The 22,188-nt window shown below is 43.9% G+C and overlaps 1 protein-coding gene across 1 annotated transcript; it reads right to left on the reverse strand.

Annotated features, from left to right (window-relative positions):
• Positions 1–439: 439 nt before the first annotated feature.
• CSRP2 (cysteine and glycine rich protein 2) lies at positions 440–19,102 on the reverse strand. The gene is made up of 6 exons (XM_049627461.1): positions 18,996–19,102; positions 8,501–8,613; positions 5,436–5,604; positions 2,086–2,215; positions 1,302–1,395; positions 440–748 (listed from the first exon to the last, which is right to left on the reverse strand). Exons 2-6 carry the CDS (start codon positions 8,610–8,612, stop codon positions 672–674), a joined length of 582 nt encoding a protein of 193 aa, XP_049483418.1. The 5' UTR covers position 8,613; positions 18,996–19,102; the 3' UTR covers positions 440–671.
• Between the last annotated feature and the right edge of the window lie 3,086 nt (positions 19,103–22,188).

Here is a 22,188-nt window from a genome sequence, read left to right on the forward strand (position 1 = left end):
TTAAATATTTCAGTGTTTTGTTTAACTGTGCCCACCACCCTGGGTCCTTGTGCCTTTCTGAGGAGCTTATTAGAATGGCTTCTATGGCCCCACCTCTAGAGTCTGCTTCTGTAGGGCCTGGGAATCTGCTTTTTAATACTCCTTGGTGATTCTAATGCAGGTTGTTTAAGGAGAATAACCACCAGCTAGAGCGGGGCGGGCAGGTGGGTGGGGGATGCTGCCCGACCATCTCTCAAGAGCTGGAATCGGTTGCCAAGCAACCCTGACCAGGTTAAAAGAGATCTTCTCCAACAGCTGTGATGCAAACATTAGCCTAGTGGGTCAGCTGCATAACAGGGTGGACTCTAACCACTAAAGTACAGGTAGGGACCCAAGTGATTTTCCGCCAACTGAAATCACAGCAGCTCCTCCAAAACGTGAACGACACTGAGCACCTGAATCCAGCTGAAGTTTTATTTAAAATGTAAAAGAAACACTTCTTGAAAATGCCGAGGAATAAAAAGCAAAGGGGTACAGTGCTCTCTTCCCACTAGTCAGCCAGCCTATCCGTGTACGGGGCAACAGACAGTACGTAAGTGCCGGCAGGATTTCACAGTAGTTTAGTGTTAGATTATCTGTGCCTAGGCCATGTAGAGACTTTCCGTGTTTGATGTCAGCTCAGGGTCATGCCTTTACTGAGCATGAACAAGGGCTCCTGCTCCTTGACCATAGCCAAATCCCTTGGGCCCAAAGTTCTTTGCGTAGCATCCTAAAAAAGGAAAGAGAATTAGCAGAAGGTCCATTAAGCTTTGCTAGCATTAAGACCCACAAAATGACAAACCCATGTAAGTTAAAAAAGAAATGGTTTGCCATGCCCAAAACAGTTCAACTTATTTAAGATATAAAATGAGCCACGTAGCAAGTATCTGAGAGTTGCAAAGGTGAGTCCAAACATTCTGACCCACTGGAGTTACAAGCATACAAATCGGGCCGGGCAAGTTACGTGTTTGTCTGTTGTTACCTTCATACATTCATATGCTTTGCTGGAAACATACAGTGTTTCAGTGAGGTTTTTATCTTATTTGTCGGGGGGGGGGGGGGGGGATTTTAAATGACAGTCAATTTTATTGTCTCAAGTTATCTCTGTTATCTGTGAGCATCTCTAGATCCTTTATTTTCAAATAGCCAGTGGCAATCCCTTGCTTTCCTTCCCAATTCCTCTCCCCACTGTCACAGTACTTTCTTTTTCTTGTATGCTGGTGAAATTTCCTTAACCAGGGTGGGATATTCAGATGCACAGCAATAATGGAAATTAATTTTACCTTTACAATAGATTTCGCCTTCTTTCTCAGTCAGAGTTGTTGATTCAAGACTCTTCCCACACTTGGCACACCGGAAACAGTTTTTGTGCCAGGGCTGGAAGAGACAACTGAGTAAGTCTGAGAGGGTGGTTTCTTGCAGTACAGTGTAGACACTTTGGCAAGTGGCTCGCAAACGTCAACCCAACGCATACTCCTGACTGCTGTGCTTCAACTCCAACAAAAAGCCTGGAACTGGACCTCCCTGTGTCTACACAGGGTGTTGGCCACCTACACCAGGGCTGGGTTCAAACTTCATTTACAGAAGACACGGGCTGTACCAGCCAAGGGCCATCTCCCCAAGAGCCGTCTCAGATCTCACCGCAAACACAATGCGCTCCTTTAAAGACTGCCTCTTTTATGGCTGAGAGCATTGCAGCTGGAAGAGGTGAAGTGGTTAAGTAATTTGCTCAGAAGTACACCTCAGATTAGCATCAGGAGTCCCAACTCTGGTTTCCCACTACATGGAATAACCTGCAGAGTGCAGATTTGTTAACAGTCTGCCTTTAACATCCTTCAGGAGCGCCCCTTATGAAAACAAGTTTCTTTCAAACATAGATGTGATTTGTTAAGTAAGGGCATCGCTTCAACAAGTTAATGATTCAGATGGAAATCTAAGAAAAATGTGAATCCAGGGCATTAATGTATTTATATAAGACAGCACACCTGAAGGGGATGTGAGGGGGACGGGGGAGAAAGGGAGGAGAGAGGAGTCATTCACTGCTGCTAACTCAAGACAGCACTTTACCTTTCCAGCTCCGATTATCTTCTCAGCAGCGTACACGGAATCCCCACATCGGGAACACTTCTCAGCACCTCCATACTTCTGAGCAAATTTAGAAGTGTTTGGATTTGTTGTAGGCCTATGAGGTTGAACACTTGAAGAAAGGGGGAAAAACTAGGATTTACCGAAGGGCCCATTCTAATTAATAAGCCCACAAGACAGGCACAACCGGACACTGGGACTTAACTGCTGTCTTGTCTCACGGCCAGAGGCCCTCACTGAACTACATCCAGGGGAAAGAAGAACTGTGTCTCAGGCGCTGGCCGGCTGGTACTTTAACCTATTTATGGGCTCATTACTGCCATAAACAGACGAAGCCCCAAACTTAAAAACCTGTCTCTGTGAGTCTAAACAGAATTCCTTGAATCCCCGGTGCTGGCCTCTATGAAACAATTATGCTATGCTTTATAAAAACATACACTGGACATATTTTTACCCCATATTCATATCATTGTTCATATTACCACTGGAATCACAGGGAGTTTTTTACTTTACCAGAGTCTGAAAAATCACTGTTAGCCTAAGCAGTTAAAAGTTTCTGCCGATAGGTCAGTGGACTCAGGTAGAATTAAGAACGTTAAGCATTACTTACAGATTAATTTCCTAATATACGTTAAGTGGGGAAAAGTGTGAATAAGCTACTTAGCTTCATGGAAAAATGCTGTAAAAGGTTTGCCTATTACTGTATGATGTTTGCTTTTTCTGTGGATATTGTAATTTTTGTCACTTATTTTCAAGTCACTGGGTAACTTCTCGCTTTAATTCCCCTTCAATATGTAGATGTACCTACAGTGCAGAATACCATTCTGGGCTCTGAGAGGATTTAAAGCCCCTCTCAAGCCTTGTAGGTCAGTCAAGCAGATAAGAGGACAGCAGCAGTTAGCTCAGCAAATGGTACAAGTGTCCCATTTTTCCTGTTGGAAAAAGTTTTCTTTCCTGACTCTAGTTTAAGTTACATACTTATAGAAAATAAAATGTTAGTTTAGAAATACTGCCTTTTCATAAAACAAAGGATTCAAACTCCTCCCCGGTATCTTCCATTTCTTCATCTCCAGTGTATCCATGTTTTATCATCTGTTTTCTGTACTTTCACATGAGGTGGCAAACATATAGCATTTCTGGAGTCATGTTTGCTATGGCCGCTGGAAATTTTATTCTAAACAACAAATACCAATTCACAGTACTGATGCAAGCATTGGTGTTTCCAGTTGCCCCTAATGTACGAATATTTTTAAAAAACTGTACAACCTACTATAGGTACTTCCTTTGGAGAGTGATTTTTGATAGCTATTCACAATGATACCCAACATTTGGAGTTAGGAGTTGCCCCAAAAAAATATCCAAAATATTATGTTAACAAGAACTTAATGTAGATTATCTCCCATCTCCCTGCTAATGACATCGTAGGGTGTGTATAGTTGTTAACCTCACGAGAAATGAAGAAATAGGGGCTCAGACAGTAAATAACGTGAAGAGCTACAGAATTAGAAAATTGGTGAGTCTGAACTGACAGTTCTGCCTCAGTGAAATGTTCTGCCCACACAGTGCTGCCTCTCCGGGAGACTCCTGTGAAGATAATATGGTCCCCATATGTTATATCGTTACGTCATCCCACCAGGGTGCTCCAGACCACAGGTGCTCCCAGAGGTCAGTCATTAAGAGCAGAGAGGCTTCTGGAAAAGGAAGTCTCTACATCTGGCCCTAGTAGGTGGCCAGGCTAAAAAGGAGAAGAGGCAAGGGCACAGATCAACAGGCCAGCACAGAGGGCTGACCAGCTATTGGACAAGATGGAGCAGCAGGAGGTAAAGAAGTGGGTCCACTGCTGCCCTTTTGTGACTTTAAAACTGTAGCCGCAATCACGGACTTAACTTTCGGGTTATGGATGAACTTGGCTTGAGGGGGGGTGGTGTGGAGGGAGGTATATAGATATGTGTGTTTTGAAAGATTTGAAAGAAATCTTAGAAAACGAGAAAGGATTTTAACAAGCTGGAAAAGGAGAGCAGAACAAGCACAATGAACTTCAACAAAGACCAAGGTAAGCTGGGCTCCTACAAGTGATGGCGCATAACAACGGACGAGCCAGCCCTTGTACAGCTGGTTGGCAAGGCACCATGGCTGGGAAACTCTGTGGAAAAAACCCAAAGAACAGACAGGTGGGCCTCAGTGCAGTGGAAAGAGCGCAGGTTTGGGAGCCAAATGGGCATGCGGTCAAATCCTGGCTGTGTCACTTACTTGTGTGACCTGAGCCTTAGTGTCCTGTCTATAAAATAGGGACAAGGTATCTAAACCCCCAGAGTTACTGTAAGGATTATGTAAAATGAATATAAATCTTCAGCAGACAGCAGGCACTCAAGTATTATTTCAGGCATACCATAATGCACCGTGCTAAGCTTTGGAGTTACACTAGGTTAAGTTCCAGGCTCTGCAATTAGCTAGCAATGCGACTTTAGGAAATAGCTTAATATTTCATTGTCTACACTTGTTGAGTAAGATGGGAAACCCTACCCTGTAGGGCTGTCATGAGGATTATGTGAGGTGACGTGTTAATATTGCAGGGTGTCCAGCTCACGGGGCATGATTAACGGTCTTGTCCAAGAAAAGACCACTTTATCGGAGTATCACACCCATTTTGGCCTCTTCGATATAAAACAATGTGAAAAATGTGAAGTTCAAATGAGAGAATTAATCGGTCAAAAACAGGAATTAAGAGGAAATTCCAAATGAAGAAATTATGTAGCCTGAACATAAAATACTAAATGAAGTTTAGCAGACTTAGTACCTTAATATTTTGGCACTGGAACCTTTAAATTTTAATATTAATGTCTCAGCGAATCAAAAACAATTTCAATTTGAAGTAAGACTTTGTAAGTTCGAGAAAAGTAATTTCTTGGTGAAATATTCTTACATGGGAGGAGTGACTGAGAATTTTTCCTTGCTTAACTGCACATGAGAAATGTGTCTCATGATTCAGACACTACATTTCTGTATCACTTGATTTCATGACATCTGGTCTCCAAAACACTGTGAAATGGAAGTAAATGTAAACCATGTGCTTTTGAGAACATGAGTCCTTGATACACTGGAGCATGGCCCAAAAGCAAGACTAGAAATCACTGGAATAATCAATAAGAATTCTATTAGGTCCCAAACTGTCCATTTCAAGCTTAAAGAATAGTCACTAGTTCATACATGAAAACCGAGAGTCCTTTTGTTTGCTTATTTTAAGCTAAAATCTGTCCCAGACTGCTATTTCACCAAGCAACATTAATTGTTATAACTCCGTTCTGAAGGTAAGAAACGCGGTCCTAACTCACCTCTCTGGCTTGATGCCCAGCCTCTCACCCCGGTCCATGTTGAGCGTGCCAGCGCCCTGGCCATAACCATAGCCTTTGGGCCCATACTTCTTTCCATAGCAGGATTTGCAGTAGATCTCTTCATCGTGAATTGCCACTGTGGTGCTATCTAAATTCTTCCTGCAAACCACTGAGGAGGAACGAGTGAGACCTTTAGAAACATGCCAGAGATGCCATTTCCCTAAGAGCAGTGGTGGCCCTGACACATGGTCTACAAATGGGAAAGGCACAGGCTCTCTCACGTTCCTATTTCCCCTGTGGTTTCCCAAAAGCCATGGGACAGCATCTGGACTGGGTCGGCTACAGCTGAGGACGATTTGCCTTTCTCCATGGATAGGAAGGGTGTTGTTTCAGAAATGTATCAGAATTTTAACATCCTGAAGCCTCAGACTTTTCAATAGGCTTGGCCTCTCTGGCAGGACGGAGGGGTTTCAGAGAATTACACGGCTAGAATTACATGAACAAAAGGAACAAAACTAACGCTTGCTCCAACCCTCAGCACAGTCTTCCACCTCTTCACCCTAGTGGTGCCAAAGCACAACCTAACAAAGAGCAAAAGAGTGGCTGAGTGCCCTGTGGGGGCTGGCTCTGTAGCCCTCCCCTGAAGAGCACCCCCTGGCATAAAAACGGCTTTAACTCCAGAATTCCAGTTTTCCTCATGAGTCCGGAGGGGATAACCTATTATTCTTTCATCTCGCCACCAGCTTCTCCAGCAGTGATGAGTAGGTCTGAAAATCGCAAAGTGGTTTCAAGTCTGCATTTGTGTTTCCCTTCTGTCCCAAAGGAGAATGCATTCTTTCTTGATGGTTTTCTCGCCACAAGACATTTCCACGGATCCCACTTCATAAAACTGCCAAATGTCATCATGTTTTACCCAGACATTATTTCACTTTCTAAAACTTCAGTTAAGCTTGGAAAACACACACACACAAAACTGTGAGGGAACTTACTGGGCAGCTGGAAATCCGAAGTTAGTAGAAAGGGGGATTTTTCCTCCCTCCTACTTAAAAGGGTAGGGGGAGGGAAATAAAAGGAGGAAGAAAAGAAGGACAGCAGGGAACGGCGACTGGCTGCTGTAAAACAGTTACAATTAGGAAGCTTCTATTAGCCTAACACTTTCTCTGGTAGAACAGAATGACATCATCTGCTCTGGAACCTTGCTGTTGAGGCTCAAGAACTGAAATGTGTTTGCTGAAAGACACAGGTAACCTAAAACCACACATTACAGGAGAATAAACACCCTTAAGAGAAAAAATCAAAATACAAAAACTGTTTCAAAGACCACAGAGTTATTAAAGCAATTTTATGAAAATTTTACTATATGACCATCCTTCCCTTCGTCCTCATTCTCTATTCTCTACAGTAAAATTCTAAGTTTGCAAACTGTTCTGAATTATATCCTTAAAAGACCTTAGTCAGCAAAGACAGATACTAGGAAGTAACAGTAAAATTGCCAGTAAAGAAGTTGATATTGGGGAAACAGTGAGTTTATTATGGTGGAGAGACTATCCTGGCTTAACCTAGATGAAACTAAGAACAATGTCTAAAGTATCTGTATTTCCCCTTTTGTTCATGTACTCTTGGTTTCAAACCTGCTGAAAAACAGATTCCTTAAAAAAAAAAAATAATAACTTCTAAGAGAAGAAATGGTGAAACCAGTTCCAAGAAATGGTAGCTATTATGGGGGCATACACAGTAAACATATGTTGGATTTTTATTCTTTAACTGCGACTTTCTGCTGTCTGTTTCTCGTTGCCTGCAAAGCAATTACACCATAAAAAGGTCCCAACATGTTGAATGCTGGTGCCTAAAGAGAAAAGGGCAACTAAAATTTGAGAGAGGTTTTTCTGGAGATTATTTCTTAACGTAACCCAACATATTTAATATATGCAGTTTCTAGCAATAATTTTCACTATATGGTACTATAGATACAGCAAGTATCTGCATGTACAGGGGGGGTGGTCCTCATGTAACAAATCCTTCATCAAAGAAAATTTGTCCTTTGAATCAGAAGATGATGATTAACAAAGAGCTTTCCGAAGTGGCTTCTCTACTGCTTGAAACTGAACACTTAGTTATCACTACAGTCTGCAGGGGGAGGGGCCCTGTGTCCGGTTCTGTTTCTCTTACTGTCCACTGTGTACAGTCTTTCGAGCACAGACGTGTGTTTTATGTCCTCTTTCTTGTCTATATCAGACACTGATAATCTTCCATCTTTAAACAGTAGTAATTCTCAACTTGCCTTGATGGCATTTTCACATCCTAAGCTCCTTTCCCTCAATTAGGATATCAATAACCCAGAAATAACTGAATTTTCATGACCAGAGAAGATGGAAATGTAGCTTCTAGACATTTGATTTCAACCAGTAGTATGCCAAGAAACAAGCAAATAGGTTTCAAAGAGAAAGGCCCCTGCCAAAGAGAAAGCTGGGGTGGATGAGGAGGAGCAAACCGTTCATTCAGAAATGAGAGCCCAGCCCTTACAACGCACCAGAAACTGTGCCAAGTGCCAGACTATAAACAGCACTGAGCTCTTAGTGAAGCAGGGGAATGGACATGAGAACAAGTACAGTACAGTAAAGGCTCAGTGGAGGCTAAAAGCCGCGGGGACATAGTACGGCCACATGCCACAGGTCAACCCTGCCGTCCTTGCTGCTAGGCTGAGCGTTCACGATGTCAAGGACAGATAGGCAGAAACCACCTAAGCTTCTAGAATCATCTCTGTGGGGCGCCTGGGTGACTCAGTCGGTTGAGCATCCAACTCTTGATTTCAGCTCAGGTCATGATCTCACACTGCATTGGATCGAGCCCCGCCAACAGCATGGAGACTGCTTGGGATTCTCTCCTTCTCTCAGCACCACCCCCTGGCCCCACTCATGCTCTCTCTCAAAATAAATAAGTAAACATTAAAAAAAAAAATCTTTGTTAACAAAACCACAATGTTTTTCCTTAAATAGGTAAACTGAAGCTTTTACATTCATTACAACCCATTCATTGTCGAAGATCGAGCCCTGGAAGATACTTACTGCACAGAAAGCAGCAGCGGTGGAAGCTTCTCCCATCACACTGCACCTCTTCTGCGTGGTACACGGTCCTCCCACACGCCCCGCACTTGTTTCCACCTCCCCACACGGGCATTCTGCAGGAATAAAGGACTCATTAGAATGTCCCCACACGAGACGAGATGCCTGCCAAGCTCCCGGGAGGGCTGTTTAAACCCCAGGGCCAGCTGCAGATTTTGTCTAAGAACTGCTCTAACCACGTCTTTAAAGCCCTGCGTTCCTCCAAAATCGCCTCATCTTCCAAATTGCAGCTCTTTCCTTAGCAAACTCTGACTTGTCACGCGCAAGTTTTTTTTCCCTACAGGACAAAGGACCTGCATTCAGTAGAACAGTACAGGTCGCCAGGCACAAAACAAAACTATGCCACCAGAAGCATGAGGGTTGAGAAAGAAGTGTGGGAGTGGAAAGGCAAACACTGTCCATCCCCGACACCCCCACCTTAAGGATGGGTTCTGAAAACTCAGCTGAAGAACATGCACCCGGGTGGAGGTCTTTATCATGTGTTCACTTCGTTGTAACACCGCCGATTTTTTTTTTAATGTTTATTTTTGACAGAGAGACAGAGCATGAGCGGGGGAGGGGCAGAGAGAGGGAGACACAGAATCTGAAGCAGGCTCCAGGCTCTGAGCTGTCAGCACAGAGCCCAACGTGGGGCTCAAACTTACAGACCGTGAGATCATGACCTGAGCCGAAGTCGGACGCTTAACCGACTGAGCCACCCAGGCGCCCCTAACAACGTCGAATTCTTAACACAATCTATAAGAGCTCTGCCACTTTCGAGGGATGAACAGAGTGTTGTATTGCCCCGCGAGAACTAGTCTTATCTGTGTCTGCTGAAGTTATGCAAGATGACAGTGTAAATAGTTGTGTCTGTGACTGGAAGAACTGTGTGCATGGAGCCCCGGCTGTAACCACAACAAACTTCCATTGGGATGGCTACGATTTAGGTTTCTGTGCTTCACTAACCCCCAGGTCCTCTAGCCCAGCCAGTAGTAGTTTTTCCCCTCTTCGATAGGCCTGTCAGTCCATAGAGAATATACTACCAAGTTCCCTTCCCGGCGAGGTGAATTGTCTTTTGAGCACGTCTGCAGTTGGCCTGACTCTGGGGTAGTGCTCCAAGCTTAAATCCTGCTGTGTTGTGGGGCCAACATGTTCTAACCTCTCTTCTCAATGAACTGGCCTACCTGGCCGCGGTTTCAAATGCCTACTTCTGAATGGCCAACGTACTCAGGTGCCTTAGCAGTACAGAAAGTTGTCCTTCAAGGATGGTGCCCTGCCCTGCCCCAAGTGGTGTCTAAAAACACAGTGAGAATTTCTTTCTTCTCCAGCCTCATTCTCACACTTCTCTTCTGTGAGTGGTATTTGTAGCCCTTGGTTGTTCAGTCTCCTTAGATGAGATGCACACCTCTCTAGAAAATAGCTGGTTGAGAAAGTGGAGACCCCCTTGCTAACTCAGACTTGGCTAGCTACATAAGGGAAGAGGAGGGCTGCTAAGCAAATAGATGGAAGAATCTTCAATCCTTAAAATAAAAAGGAAGGCGGTCAATTCCCATCCTCCTGCCCAGCCTACAGCATTAAACAATCCAGAACCCAGTGACTTCCTTGACACTGAGATGAGGTCTTTCTAAAAGCAAGTTTTACAGAATTAATCACTGTGTTGGGCACATTTCTGGGATACAGTATTCTCTTGACCCTCTTGTAACACTTTCCCCCAGATGTTCTCCAGGCAAGTAACCATCTCTTTCTTAGTCCATGTGGGTTAGGACGTACTTATTAAAATGTAGTCTCCTTGTGATGGTCCACCACATCTGGTACCAGTTCAAGATGAAATGCAGGTGAGAGTTCAGAAACTTTATACAATTTTATGCCACAACAATCAAGAGCATGATCAGTGGACTCGCCTTACGGAATGGCATAGAAGCAGAGAATCTGTGCTTGGAAATTAAACAAAAATGGTCCTTTACCAGATAGTTTGAGAAGTACTTGTTTAGAGGGTGTTGACCGTACCCTCAACTCCGGGGCCGGGCATGTGACTCGGTCATGACAATGAGGTCACTGCATCCCCCCCCTGCCTGCCACCCATCACAGTGTCTGGTGTGGGAATGAGCACACGACCCTAAGGCAGTTCAGTGAAAGTTAAACCCAGGGCTATGTGGATGTAGGGGTGGAGCTGCTAGCAGCTGCCTAGCCACTGGAAGAAAGGAACCTAAGAATGAAGCTGGCCCAGAAGAAGAGAGATGGAGAGACTAGGTTTAGACACTTTTCAGCTGTGTCGTCTTATCCTATAGACATTACATGAGCCAGTACATTGCCTTTTCAAAGTCATTCTGAGATGGAGCTCCTGTTCCTTGAAAAACACACAGACCTGACTAATATGACTAGTTATCACTAAACTGTTGGTCTCAACTTGCAAAAAGCCTACTTCCTTATTCAGACAGGACCAAGGTGATTCTGAGGGTCCATGAAGGTAACAGGCTACTGTGAAGGCATCCACAGAGGATCAACAGCTAGCAGCAACGGGATAAATCTGCAAGCTTTCCTATAGTAGTTGCATAAATCTTTTATTCCCTTCCCTGGAGACAGGTGCTCCAATGTTTAAATCCACAGTGAAATTTGAGCCTGACTGTAAAACCTCAGACACAAAGCCTTGGCTCCAACAGCCTGCACTGGCTTGAGTCTAAAGTGCAATTAGTGATTCTGACTTTGCCCCCTGGCTCCAAAGTTACCAGAGTTCTGGAATGTTCATGGATGCCACAGACATCTGCTGGAAGTACCCTTATGATTCTGGAGGAAACCTAAAACCCAGCCCTGGCTTGTAGGTAATGACCTTACAATTAATTACTACCTAAAATTGGATCCCAGCATCAACAGCCCAGCTGGCTTCTAACATAATCTGTTACTGTCAAGGCATTTCTCATCCTATTAGAAACTATACTATTTAATATCAACCTAGTGGCTTACATTTTCCCACCTGTTTACTTTGGAGCTATCACCAATAAGGAACCAGATTTCTATGAAGACTAATGCCATCTTGGGTTATCTCTGAATACCATTTAAAAATACTTTTTTCAAAAACTAACTCATCACTTTGTTATTCCCTATTAAAGAGCAGCTTGGACTTTTAAACAGGGAAGAAGGTCTTTCCTTTCTTTATGTAATTCACAGTTACTTAAATTCACTTATTGTAAGTCAAGTCTGATTTCTACTGCACAGGCCACACCAGCCAAATGTGTCATCTTTTCAGGAAATACCCATCAAAGTACTACAACATTCAGCTTACTATGTTAAAAGCTTTTTCCCCTCTAGGGTGGGGACCACATTTCTGTATTCCCCATACCATGTACCAGAGTGCTTGGCACCTATCAAAATAATGTCTGTTGTTTTAAAGAATTCTTCCTTTTTTAAATTGTACAATTCCCAATTCGATTTTATGCTTATCAAGACAAAGGTAGCACTGGTCTACTTCCCTTTGTCACATTTTTTGATCCTACATAAAATTGCCAAGTCATCAACTTTTCAAAATTTCCATCCAGTTTCAAGGCTTTCCTAAGGATTTCTGAATAGTCCTCTCTGTGGTCCAAGCACATGGTGTAATAGAAAGAGCATCCTCACAAAGCTTCAGCTGGAGTAATCTTTATTTTTTTATGTTGGATACTGGGTAGTTGGGCGTTCCTTCTATTATTCTCTACTTTGTATGTCTGAAATATTTCATAATGGAAAGAAGGGAGGGAAGGAGGAAGGTTGGTTTGGATAGATCCAGTATTTAAGATGTTACTTAAGATGGTTGTGCAACCTTGGGCTTAGTTTTCTCGTCTGTAGAATAGGGAAAGGCAGCCCTCTCTAACCAGTGGAGATACTGTGAAGACAAAAGGGGTAAACAAATGTAGTGGCAGCTGTCCAGTTAACTGTTTGCTTGAAAATGGAGGGGCATCTCCTAACTGTCCATCCTGCCAGGAGTACTCCAGTAGGAAAACCCACTGGCTGGCGCCTACGGAAGAACAGAGCTCAGAGCAAAAAAACAGGGTAAAGAAAAAACTTAGCTGGTTAGTCACTCCTAAACCTTCTTCTGGGATGTTAATACGCACTGCAGACAATGATAGTTCCATTTATGGTGACTAAGAAATGAAGTTCAAATTTACACTTTTGGGGTGAACCCCTGTGGATGTTCCCTGAATTTGGCAGGAGGAAGTGTGATGATCTTCCATTTCTGTCACTCTTGGCATTGCTTTGCACAGAAAAAAATTCTAAAGCTTCACGTTCCCTACAGGCCTTTGGCCGTACTACTCCACAACAGCTGACATTAATCACAGCAGACTGGATTTGCACTCCGCAGTCTGGGCTACGTGCCTCTCCCCAATCCTATGCATTAATTTACAGAATGGTGAGAGGAGAAAAGAAATCCCACTTTACACATATCTCGCCAAAGAGACCAAACAGGCTTATTCTCGGTTTCTCAGTCCACTCTTTGTTTTTCAGTGTCTGAAAGAGTTCTAATACTGGGGCACTGTGTTAGATTAAAAGGCTTGGTTTACATCTGAACACCTGTATGCGATTTCTCTTTGCTGCTTCTCCCCAGGCAAAGACACCACCCAGAATTTCATAAGACTTACCCCTAGGAGAAAATTACTGTCGTCTAAATCTGAGTCACTTGTGGTCAAGTTACCTCATTCTCCAGATAACCGGCAAGAACCGCAAAGTGGCCACACAGATCGTTCTCACACTACCTGTTCTGCATTTGCCATCTTCTTTTAGATTCTGAATGTCTTGAATCCCTGAATCTAGACTCTACATGTCGCCACTCACAGTTTCAGTCACTCGCTCTGATACCAAAGGTTTGGAATGAATCCGTCTATAAACCCGAATTCTAAATACTTCCAGAAGCTTTGACATTTTATTATTACATACAGGGTTTTGTTAGGACACTGGAATCTGGCTAGAATCCAATTTCCAGAAAGGGAGAATTCATTATAAACCAGTTTCATCTTGAGACACATGGAGAGGGGTCGCTAGTTAAAGAATATGTAAATTAGTAGCACTGTCCCGAATTACAATGATTTTTTAATAGAGCCAGAGTTTGAGAGTAGTAGTTAATTGGAAATTGAGCTCCACTCCGTGCCCATTCTAAAAATTTTTCCTTCTGCTTACCAAACAATCTGGTTAGTCTACTTCCCTTATCTAAGTGAATAACACTGAGCCAAGCACAGACTTTACATGTTAGTGATGAGCTACATGTTCCATTTGGCTCCTTCTACCAAAGCCACGACTTCAAGACAGCTCGGCCTAAGAGTCCATTAAAAGCATGGCTTTTGGAGTCAACACAGTCTCATTTCCCTCATATGTAAAAGGAGGATAATGTGCCTTTGTTACAGAGTTAAGAGAATAGGTTGAAGAAATGCTTATCGGAGGCAGTCTGTGTAGAATGATATACTCAACATACTCAAGAGATGATGTTTTGTTATCAATCCTCATCTACACATCTCAGATAGCCATTCCTTCATTATACCCCTAATCCCCCTGCCTCTCCCCATCAGGGCAACTGACTTCCTGCCCTCCCTCATCCAGCTAAATCCGAATTCCTTTCCTGTATCTCAAGTAATTCTTCTAGGGTAAGGGCAGCTAATAACCACTGTACAATGCTTTACTGCATGGAGATTTCGTCTAAATGTATTAATTCCGCACTCTGTAAGCCACATCCTGGGTTAGGAACTGAGGCTAAAATAGCTGGTCCTAAGGAAGGGTGCCTGTTCCTCAGGAGGTCCTGCTTTGGTGCTAGCATGACATGAACAAAGGCAATACGGTAGAAGCCATGACACAGAAGCAGGTAGAAAGGGATTCGGGAAGTCCGCAAGGTCTCAGGGATGGCAAAAACAGTTTCATCTCATAGATTTACTCACAGTGGGCTCCTGGAACTATGTTCAAGATTCCGCATTAAAGACGACTGTGATTAATAACGTCTGCCACGGAAAATGCATTGCATGTGCCACCTCTAACATGTTCCTAGTATAAGAGAAAGAGCGTGGAGATAGAAGGCTGAAAGTCTGTTACTGGCTCTGTGATCTTGGCCAACTTCTTTAACTTCGACATCCTCAGCTGCACCTTGGAAACGGATGAGAACGCTTGTCAGGTGGTTGGAGGATTTCACGAGATACCGTTTGTGAAGTACCTGGCAAAGAGCCTGTGCTGCACAGACGCCGGCTTCCTCTTCCTTCAGCAGCGCTGCTGGGCCTGAATATGGCTACCAGAAGGTCGGCCGTTAGGTGACTTGCTGAGGTCAATGACCTCCAAACACCCAAAGCCCGGCTCAACCCACTCCTGTTCAACTCCAGAACCACAATCTCTTCCCCAAACTCCCATATCTGATTGAAGGGTTGAGACCATTCAGATCACCTGAGAATTATCAGTCCTTTGGTTACCAAATTACTTGTGCACAGGAACACCTTCCTCTCTGACCAATCTTCAACCCTCCAGCTACCGGTTAGTGAGTGTCCTCTCTGTGCCTGGCTCACCCCCAAACTGCTACTTTCGACCAGAAAGCTCTCTGTCACTCCTCTCTGCTGCCCTAAGTCTATCCTCGCTACAGAGAAATCCGCCCTTCTCTCCAGTAAGTTGTCCTGTGTTCACCTCAGCGCCACCATTAATTACTAATTCCATATCCTGTTTCCATTCATGTCTTCAACGTGGAGTACAGCAAAATCCTTGACACAGATTTCAGTACTACCTGCCAAATCACATACTGTAATTAGAATGCAACTAGGCTATAGATTTGGTCACCGACCCCCAGCATCTGCCATCTCAATCCACAATCTGTGTGATCCACAAGATATTTAATTATTCAAATAATTTAATGTTGGTGTGATTTTTACATGGAGTCAGACCGAGATTTATATGCCAAAACTACTACTTATATGCCAAGTGATCTTAGGTTGGTTATTTGATCTGCTGCTTTTCTGATTTTAAAAAATGGAGATAATGCTTATTTATATCATAAACTAGTTCTGAGATTAAAGAGTATATGGAAAGCATTTAGAATAGCGCTTGCCACGTGAAAGGTAACAATAATCACAAATACTCATGTAATACAAGCTCTTTGCCTGTATTACAGGCACAATGTTTATTTCACAAACGTTACCATTAAATCCCCCGACGCTTACTACATGTGCTACTTATATTAAGTAGTTTACTTATGTTAACTTAGTTAATCCTCCTAACAGCTAAGGTAGACATTATCATTATACCCATTTTATGGCTGGAGAAGCTGAGGTATAGAGATCAAGTGACTCATAACTGTGAAACCAAAGCAAAATTACCATTTCAATTGAAAAATGAACACCAATAAAATTCAAGTGACTTCTAGGCTCTGGCACAGGTTCTTTTCAAATTGGGCATTTCCTGTACTATGTGAAGACTGAATTCTCTCTTCACTTTTCTCTTTTAGAAGTACTATGAAGCCACCATGAAACCTTCTTTCCTGTAGTGAACTGGGAAGGTATTTGGCCCTAATGTATTATAGGGTATCTGTCCTCTTTTCATTAGTGAAGGACAATTAGTAGTTACTGTTGGCACAATGAGATAATAAAAAAGAGCAAGGAGAACTGATACCCTTTGCAAATGATTCACAATGTACTTGCTCCCCTGACTTGGTTCTTCCCTTGACTTACACAAAAACTTAAATTTTTTTTAATTTTTAATTTTTACTTTATTTTGAGAGAGAGGGCAAGCACGCATGTGAGCACGGGGGAGATGCAGAGAGAGGGAGGGAGAGAGAGGATCCATAAGCAGGCTCCACACTCAGCATGGAGCCCAACTCAGGGTTTGATCTCACAACCCTGAGATCATGACCCGAGCTGAAAGAGTTGGACGCTTAACTGACTAAGCCACCCAGGCGCCCCCAAAACTTAAAATTTTTAACAATCAGAACTTGTGCCGGGTTCTTCCATAATCCAGTTTGAGAAAACTCCAAGTCAGGGTACTTAAACTGGGACCACAGATTCCTTGAAATAGCAGGGACTGATGAACTTGGTACCACATACTTTATTTTATGCACTTAAAAACATTTTGAAAAGGAGTTCGGAAGCTTCACCAGACTGCCAGAAGGGTCCACCACACAAAAACAGTTAAGTATCACAATTGTGGGTAATCAAGGCCCCAAGGGAGTCTAGAGATCCCCACCCAATAGAACCCCAAGGATGCCATGCAAATACCAGCCCAGGAAATAATACGGTACCTTGAGGAAACCAATGAATATCAGCAAAGGGAAGAAACCTGTCCTCATGGCAAGGCCTAATAGATACTGGTAAGTCTGCATCAGTGCCTTCCTGGAAGAGGCTTTCACTGATGACCATTTCCCTATATATTCAATAAAATTTACAATAGTGTCCAATTACAAGGAACCTCCCCCTGGCTGAGCTGGGCTTTGTACAAGGATCACAATCAACGTGCCTTATGACAACCCTGTTATAGGTGCTGTTACATCCATTTTATTAGATGAAGTAACTGAGACCACACAGTAAAGATGCCCAAGGTCATCAAACCAATGGGTGCTAGTACTGGCATGTGACTTGGGGCATGGCTGGCTTTAGTCCTGTCGTTTTCACTAGGCCAGGACTCCTTCTCCATAGGAGGTTTGCTCCCCTCAGCTCTCCTGATTTACCTTATTTCTGGCAGAGAAGAACAATTAGATGTCCACATCTCCATGGCCATTTAGTGGCAATGTTGAGGCTGGACTGAGGCTTCTAAAGCTCATTTATTGCCACCCCCTCTATTCTATATGCCAACATTCTTGCTGTTTTGGTATAAAATGCAATTTTGCCAAAACCCAAGTTATTGCCAGTTTCATCAGATCTCCAATGAGTATTGCTTTCATCATAGTATTTAGCATATTGGTATTTGTATCAATCAGTATTTGAATACATTTGGAGCAACCGTTAAAAATTTGCAATCGAAACCTTAAGTCAAATTCGCTAATATTACCTACTGCCTGAGTTCAATTAAATATTTGTCCCCCACAATTGCAATCTTACTCCTTCCTTTCTTCATTCAATTAACCAATAGTGGCTCTGGTCCAACTGTGTTCAAGGCACGCAGGCAAGTACTGTGAGTCTCAAAGACTCATGAGATGCAGATCTTGTCTCTTGTAATTTTCACTCTAAAAGAGCAAAGAAAACTAGACACCAGAGTAGAAAGAACATTGAAAAATATTGATCAAGTACCAGCTGCAATCAACCTGAGACAGCAATGACCAAGGATAGTGAGGGGAGACCAGGGTGGACTTCATAAAATCACTTATGTTTTGGTACACAGTTTTGAAGTTATGTGATTCATTTAATCCATCGCCCATCTCTTTCCTGAAAAATCTGAGTCAAATTAGAGACAAATTTGTGATTGTCCTATTTGAATTCTTGTCATTTCGTAAGTAGAGCTTTAAAACAGGTTAATTAGAAAAGAACCAATGACACCATTTTTACTGCCTGAGTTAAAAAAAAAATACTACCCCAAATTAAAAGATTATCCATATTGAAAGCATATTAAAGGTGACAATGTGCTTAATCTGCTGATGGCAAATAAAACAGGGACCACATTTTGGGTAACCATTAAACAAATATCCTTCAACAAACGTCCAGGCTTGAGAGAGGGGGTGGAAGGTGAGTGTCTCCCGGCTTAGAAACCCCCTCCCCCAGGGACTGCCTACGTGGAGCTTTGGAACTCAGGATGTGATTTCAGGACCTGTTGCAGAATTTCACAACCAAGCATTCTTGCTTTCCCGTTTATACCTGAATCGTAGAAAGTTCCGGAAAAAGCTCGACCTGATGTTTCACTGCTGTTCTTTCAACATTTAAGGTTCAGTGCTTAGTGGGCAGAGACCACTAAACAATGGGGATGCCAGAAATCTGCACCGCAGCAGGGGAAGGATCCTGGGCTCGGCGGGCTGTGGAAGCCCCCACCTCACTCCCAGGACTCCCAACCAGCCCCTGGTAAGGTCGCCCTCAGCGCAGCGAGGCAGAGGAGACCTCCTCCGGGCAGAGGAGACCCCGAGACTCGGAACCCACCCCACCCTCTTCTTGGAAAGAAAACCGGCTGCTGGAGGAGGGGGCCCAATGCTACCAAAAGGCGGAATAGCAGCAACGCGAAACTCTCGGCCCCGCCTCTCCCAAAGAAACCGGTGTGAAGCAACTGGTAGGGAGGTCACGCACGATTATTTATCTGCCTGAAGGGCCCGGGATCCAAGGACAGGGCCGGGGCGGCTACGGGGAGCGGGGCAGGTGTGTGTGAAAGGGGGGTGGGGGAACCGGGGGGGCAGGGGTGAGGAGAATGGCGGAGGGGAGGGCAAGTGGGGATCGAGATGGGGATATCGGAGATGGGGGGCGGGGGGGCGCCGGCAGGACGTCCCGAGGAGCCCGGGAGGCTGTGGGAACCTTCCTCCCCCGGGGTGGGCGGAGGCGCCCCCACTGCAGTTACTCACTCGAGTCGGAGGCAGGACCACGCACCACCCGCGGCAAGGCCAGACCCCTGGGAAAGCTCCGCGAGTCCGCGAACAGCGGCTAACCCAGAGCCCCCACCTTTTAAAGACTCCGTGATGGGCGTGGCCCTACGCGCCCCGCCCCGCCCCGCCCCGCCGCACCCGGCCTCTTCCCGGACCGGCTCTGGACGGCCGGGGGAGTCTAGCGCGGGGGCTGCTTGCCGAGCGGCTTCAGGCAGGGGGCCGCGAGACAAAGGGCAGAATCCCGCCTCTTCCTGCTGTTTCCCGCTCGCCTGGCATCTTCCCACGTCCCGGGACCCTTCCGCCGGCCTTACCCCTCTCCCTCCTAACGGGATCCGGCAGTTTCCAGAAGTGATTAGCAGCTGGAAAAGGAGACTTTCTTACCCTTACAGAGGGACCGGGCCGCGAGACTGTCCCGTCGGGAAATAGCCCCCGCCACCCTGTGAGGTACCCTTCCCACGGGGGGCACCAGGTCTCCTTCAGGAGGCCACAGTCCAAGGCCGCAAGTAGAAAATCCGCCAGATCGGGGGTTTCCACCACCCGCTCCCTTGCCTTATCCTTATAAGTAAACTCAACGTTATTAACTTCCCCAGTGGACAAATAGTCTCTGGTCCGATTTCCAACCTCTGGGAATCTTCAACCTTCCTGTTGTTAAAGAGCAAAATATCTCATCTAGACCAAATAAATGACGTTACGAAAACGCCTCATTCCCCAAGTGTTTTTTGCGTTTCCCACCACAAGGGCACGGTTGCACACACAGGGGGGAAGAAACATAAACCCAGCCAGAAACCAGGGCACCTAAGGGCCCAAAGATGCCAGTGACAACGCAGGGGACCTCATACTTGAGCTGCAGGATGATTTATTGTTGTAGATGAAAAATAATGTCGGCTCTGTGTGGTTCACATCCTAGGCCTGCTGATGACCTCTGTGCCAGAAGCCATGATCCCTGAGAACTGTTATCTGGGACAGGGACCTCAAAAAAGGCTGTTACTGAAACTATCCCTCAAACCACAAATGCAAGAGCTTGCTCTGGTCCAGAACTTCTCAACCTGAACACCTGACATTTGGGGCTGGCTGATTCTTTGCTCTGGGGGCCTGTGCTGTGCGTTGTAGGACGCTTCCACCCGCTAGAGGCCAATATCACCCTTCCCTCCACTTTGTAAGAGTCAAAAACACAATTTGACTTTGCCAAATGCCCTGTGGGGAAAGGGCAGAGGGCATTGGTTGAGAACCACCACCCTGGTATATATATGACATTATTATTGTTTTATTTCATATGCTGGGGCTAACCCAAGGTAAACTCACAATAGCAACTTTATAGTCTCTGTCCACCAAGTACTGTGCAGAAACCTAGTGATGACTGACATCTCCTGATACTGTGGCCGGAGTCTGGAAGTATTCCTGCCTGCTGTGAGCTTTTCTAAATATGGTCAATCTGTGTTTTCATGGCATCAGCTAATGTAAAAGTGACATGACTCCTAGGCAGACATGAAAATCCTGTCCTTGAGATTCTACACTCACTGTAGCTCTGTTGCTTACAATACTTTGTCTTGCATAGATAGGTTTCTGTAAGTGTTTCTACTGAATGAAACGCTATGAACTTTTCTGCTGTACTGGTTTTCAGCAAACCATTGCTTTTTCTCCTCTACTCTTGGGTTCTTGATGCCTCTGGGACCTGACCTGTTTGCTTTCTGACAGGCTCATGTGGTCCCTAAATTTCACAGCCTCATCCTATCATTTGAAGTTGGTCTTACTTCTAACTTAAAAGTATTTCCACTATCTGTTCCTTTGTGTATTTGTCTCAGTGTATTTTACAGCGAGTTTGGGGATAATGTATAACATTTGATTTTAGATAAGTCTGTGTTTGTATTTAATTATCAACATTTTTAAAAAAGTACTTAATTTGCCTTTAAACATTTCTTTAAACTGTTGACGCTTTTTTTGTTGTAAATGTTAAGGCAGTCTTTCAGAGATTAGAGAGAATGGTGCAAAAAGAGAGTATGGGCTTTGGAATCAAACAGATGTGGTTTCAACATAGAGTTCTGCCACCTAGTAGCTCTGTGAGCTTGGCCTAATACTTGATTTCTTCACACCTTTTCTTTATCTGTAAAATGATGATACGGCGCAGTGTGTAGGATTGTTAGGAGGATTACATCAGGTTATGTATGTAAAATGCCCGGCAGAGCACCTGGCTCATGGTAAATTCTCAATAAATGATGGTTGTTATGTTGAGCAAGGCTATCTTGGTGTCCTTTTCTGCCTTGAGAAAGAAATAGAAACTGTGTTTTGGTGAGCATTCATCTTATGTTGCCTAATGAAAGGTTTGGTAGTGAGAAGGTGTTATGTGTTTTCTAATACAATCAGGAGCCTTCTACTAGAAGGAAATTGTGTGTCTGGGGAAGAGCTAGTGGGAGAAATTTGCCCTCGTGGAGAAGAATAAGCCCTTCTTAATTTCATATGGTCCTAGTCGGTTTGATCCCCTCAATCTTATAAAAGGCAAAATTGAAGGTTAAAAGTGTCCAGCAGGATGTTTCTTTTTCCGAAGAAATGCACGTTATACTTGTAACAGTTCCTTCACTCTCTGGAATCCATTAAACAATTTCCAATGAAAGTTCTTTGTCAAGGTCACTGGCCTGAGGCAAGTTGAACCAAGGTTGCCTTTCTTCATGACCTTGTGCTCAAGTTCAGATTTTTCAAATATTTTTATTATTTTTATTTCATGCTACTTTTTCTTAACAAAACTCTGAACCAGATGAGTGTGAATATAAACATAGGGCCTCTTTGTTTTATTTTAGGGCAAGGATTCCTTCCCAGAAGCCAGCTAGGCTATGGTGAAGAGGAATTTTTTAGTATATGTTAAATAAAGGAAAAAATAAATTCTCATTCTGCTAATCTACATGCTTAATAAAAAAAGAAGAAGAAGAAGAAGTAGCAGCTGTTCCATCGTATTTCTTAGCCAAGATTTAACAGCAGTGGTAGGAATTAAAAAATACTCATACTCAATCCTAATAGACTGTGATGCATTTTCTGGCAGAGAAAAGAGTCATACAAGTCATATATGCTTAAAATTTGAAAGGTAGATTAAAGTTCCTTATTCTTGATGTTTGCCATAGTTGCTTTTTTTCTAAACTGACTTGTAACTCCCACTTCTCATAACTGGCATTATTTCTTACCT

This window comes from Panthera uncia, chromosome B4, assembly GCF_023721935.1.
Source record: "Panthera uncia isolate 11264 chromosome B4, Puncia_PCG_1.0, whole genome shotgun sequence".
Taxonomy (NCBI): Eukaryota; Metazoa; Chordata; class Mammalia; order Carnivora; family Felidae; genus Panthera; species Panthera uncia.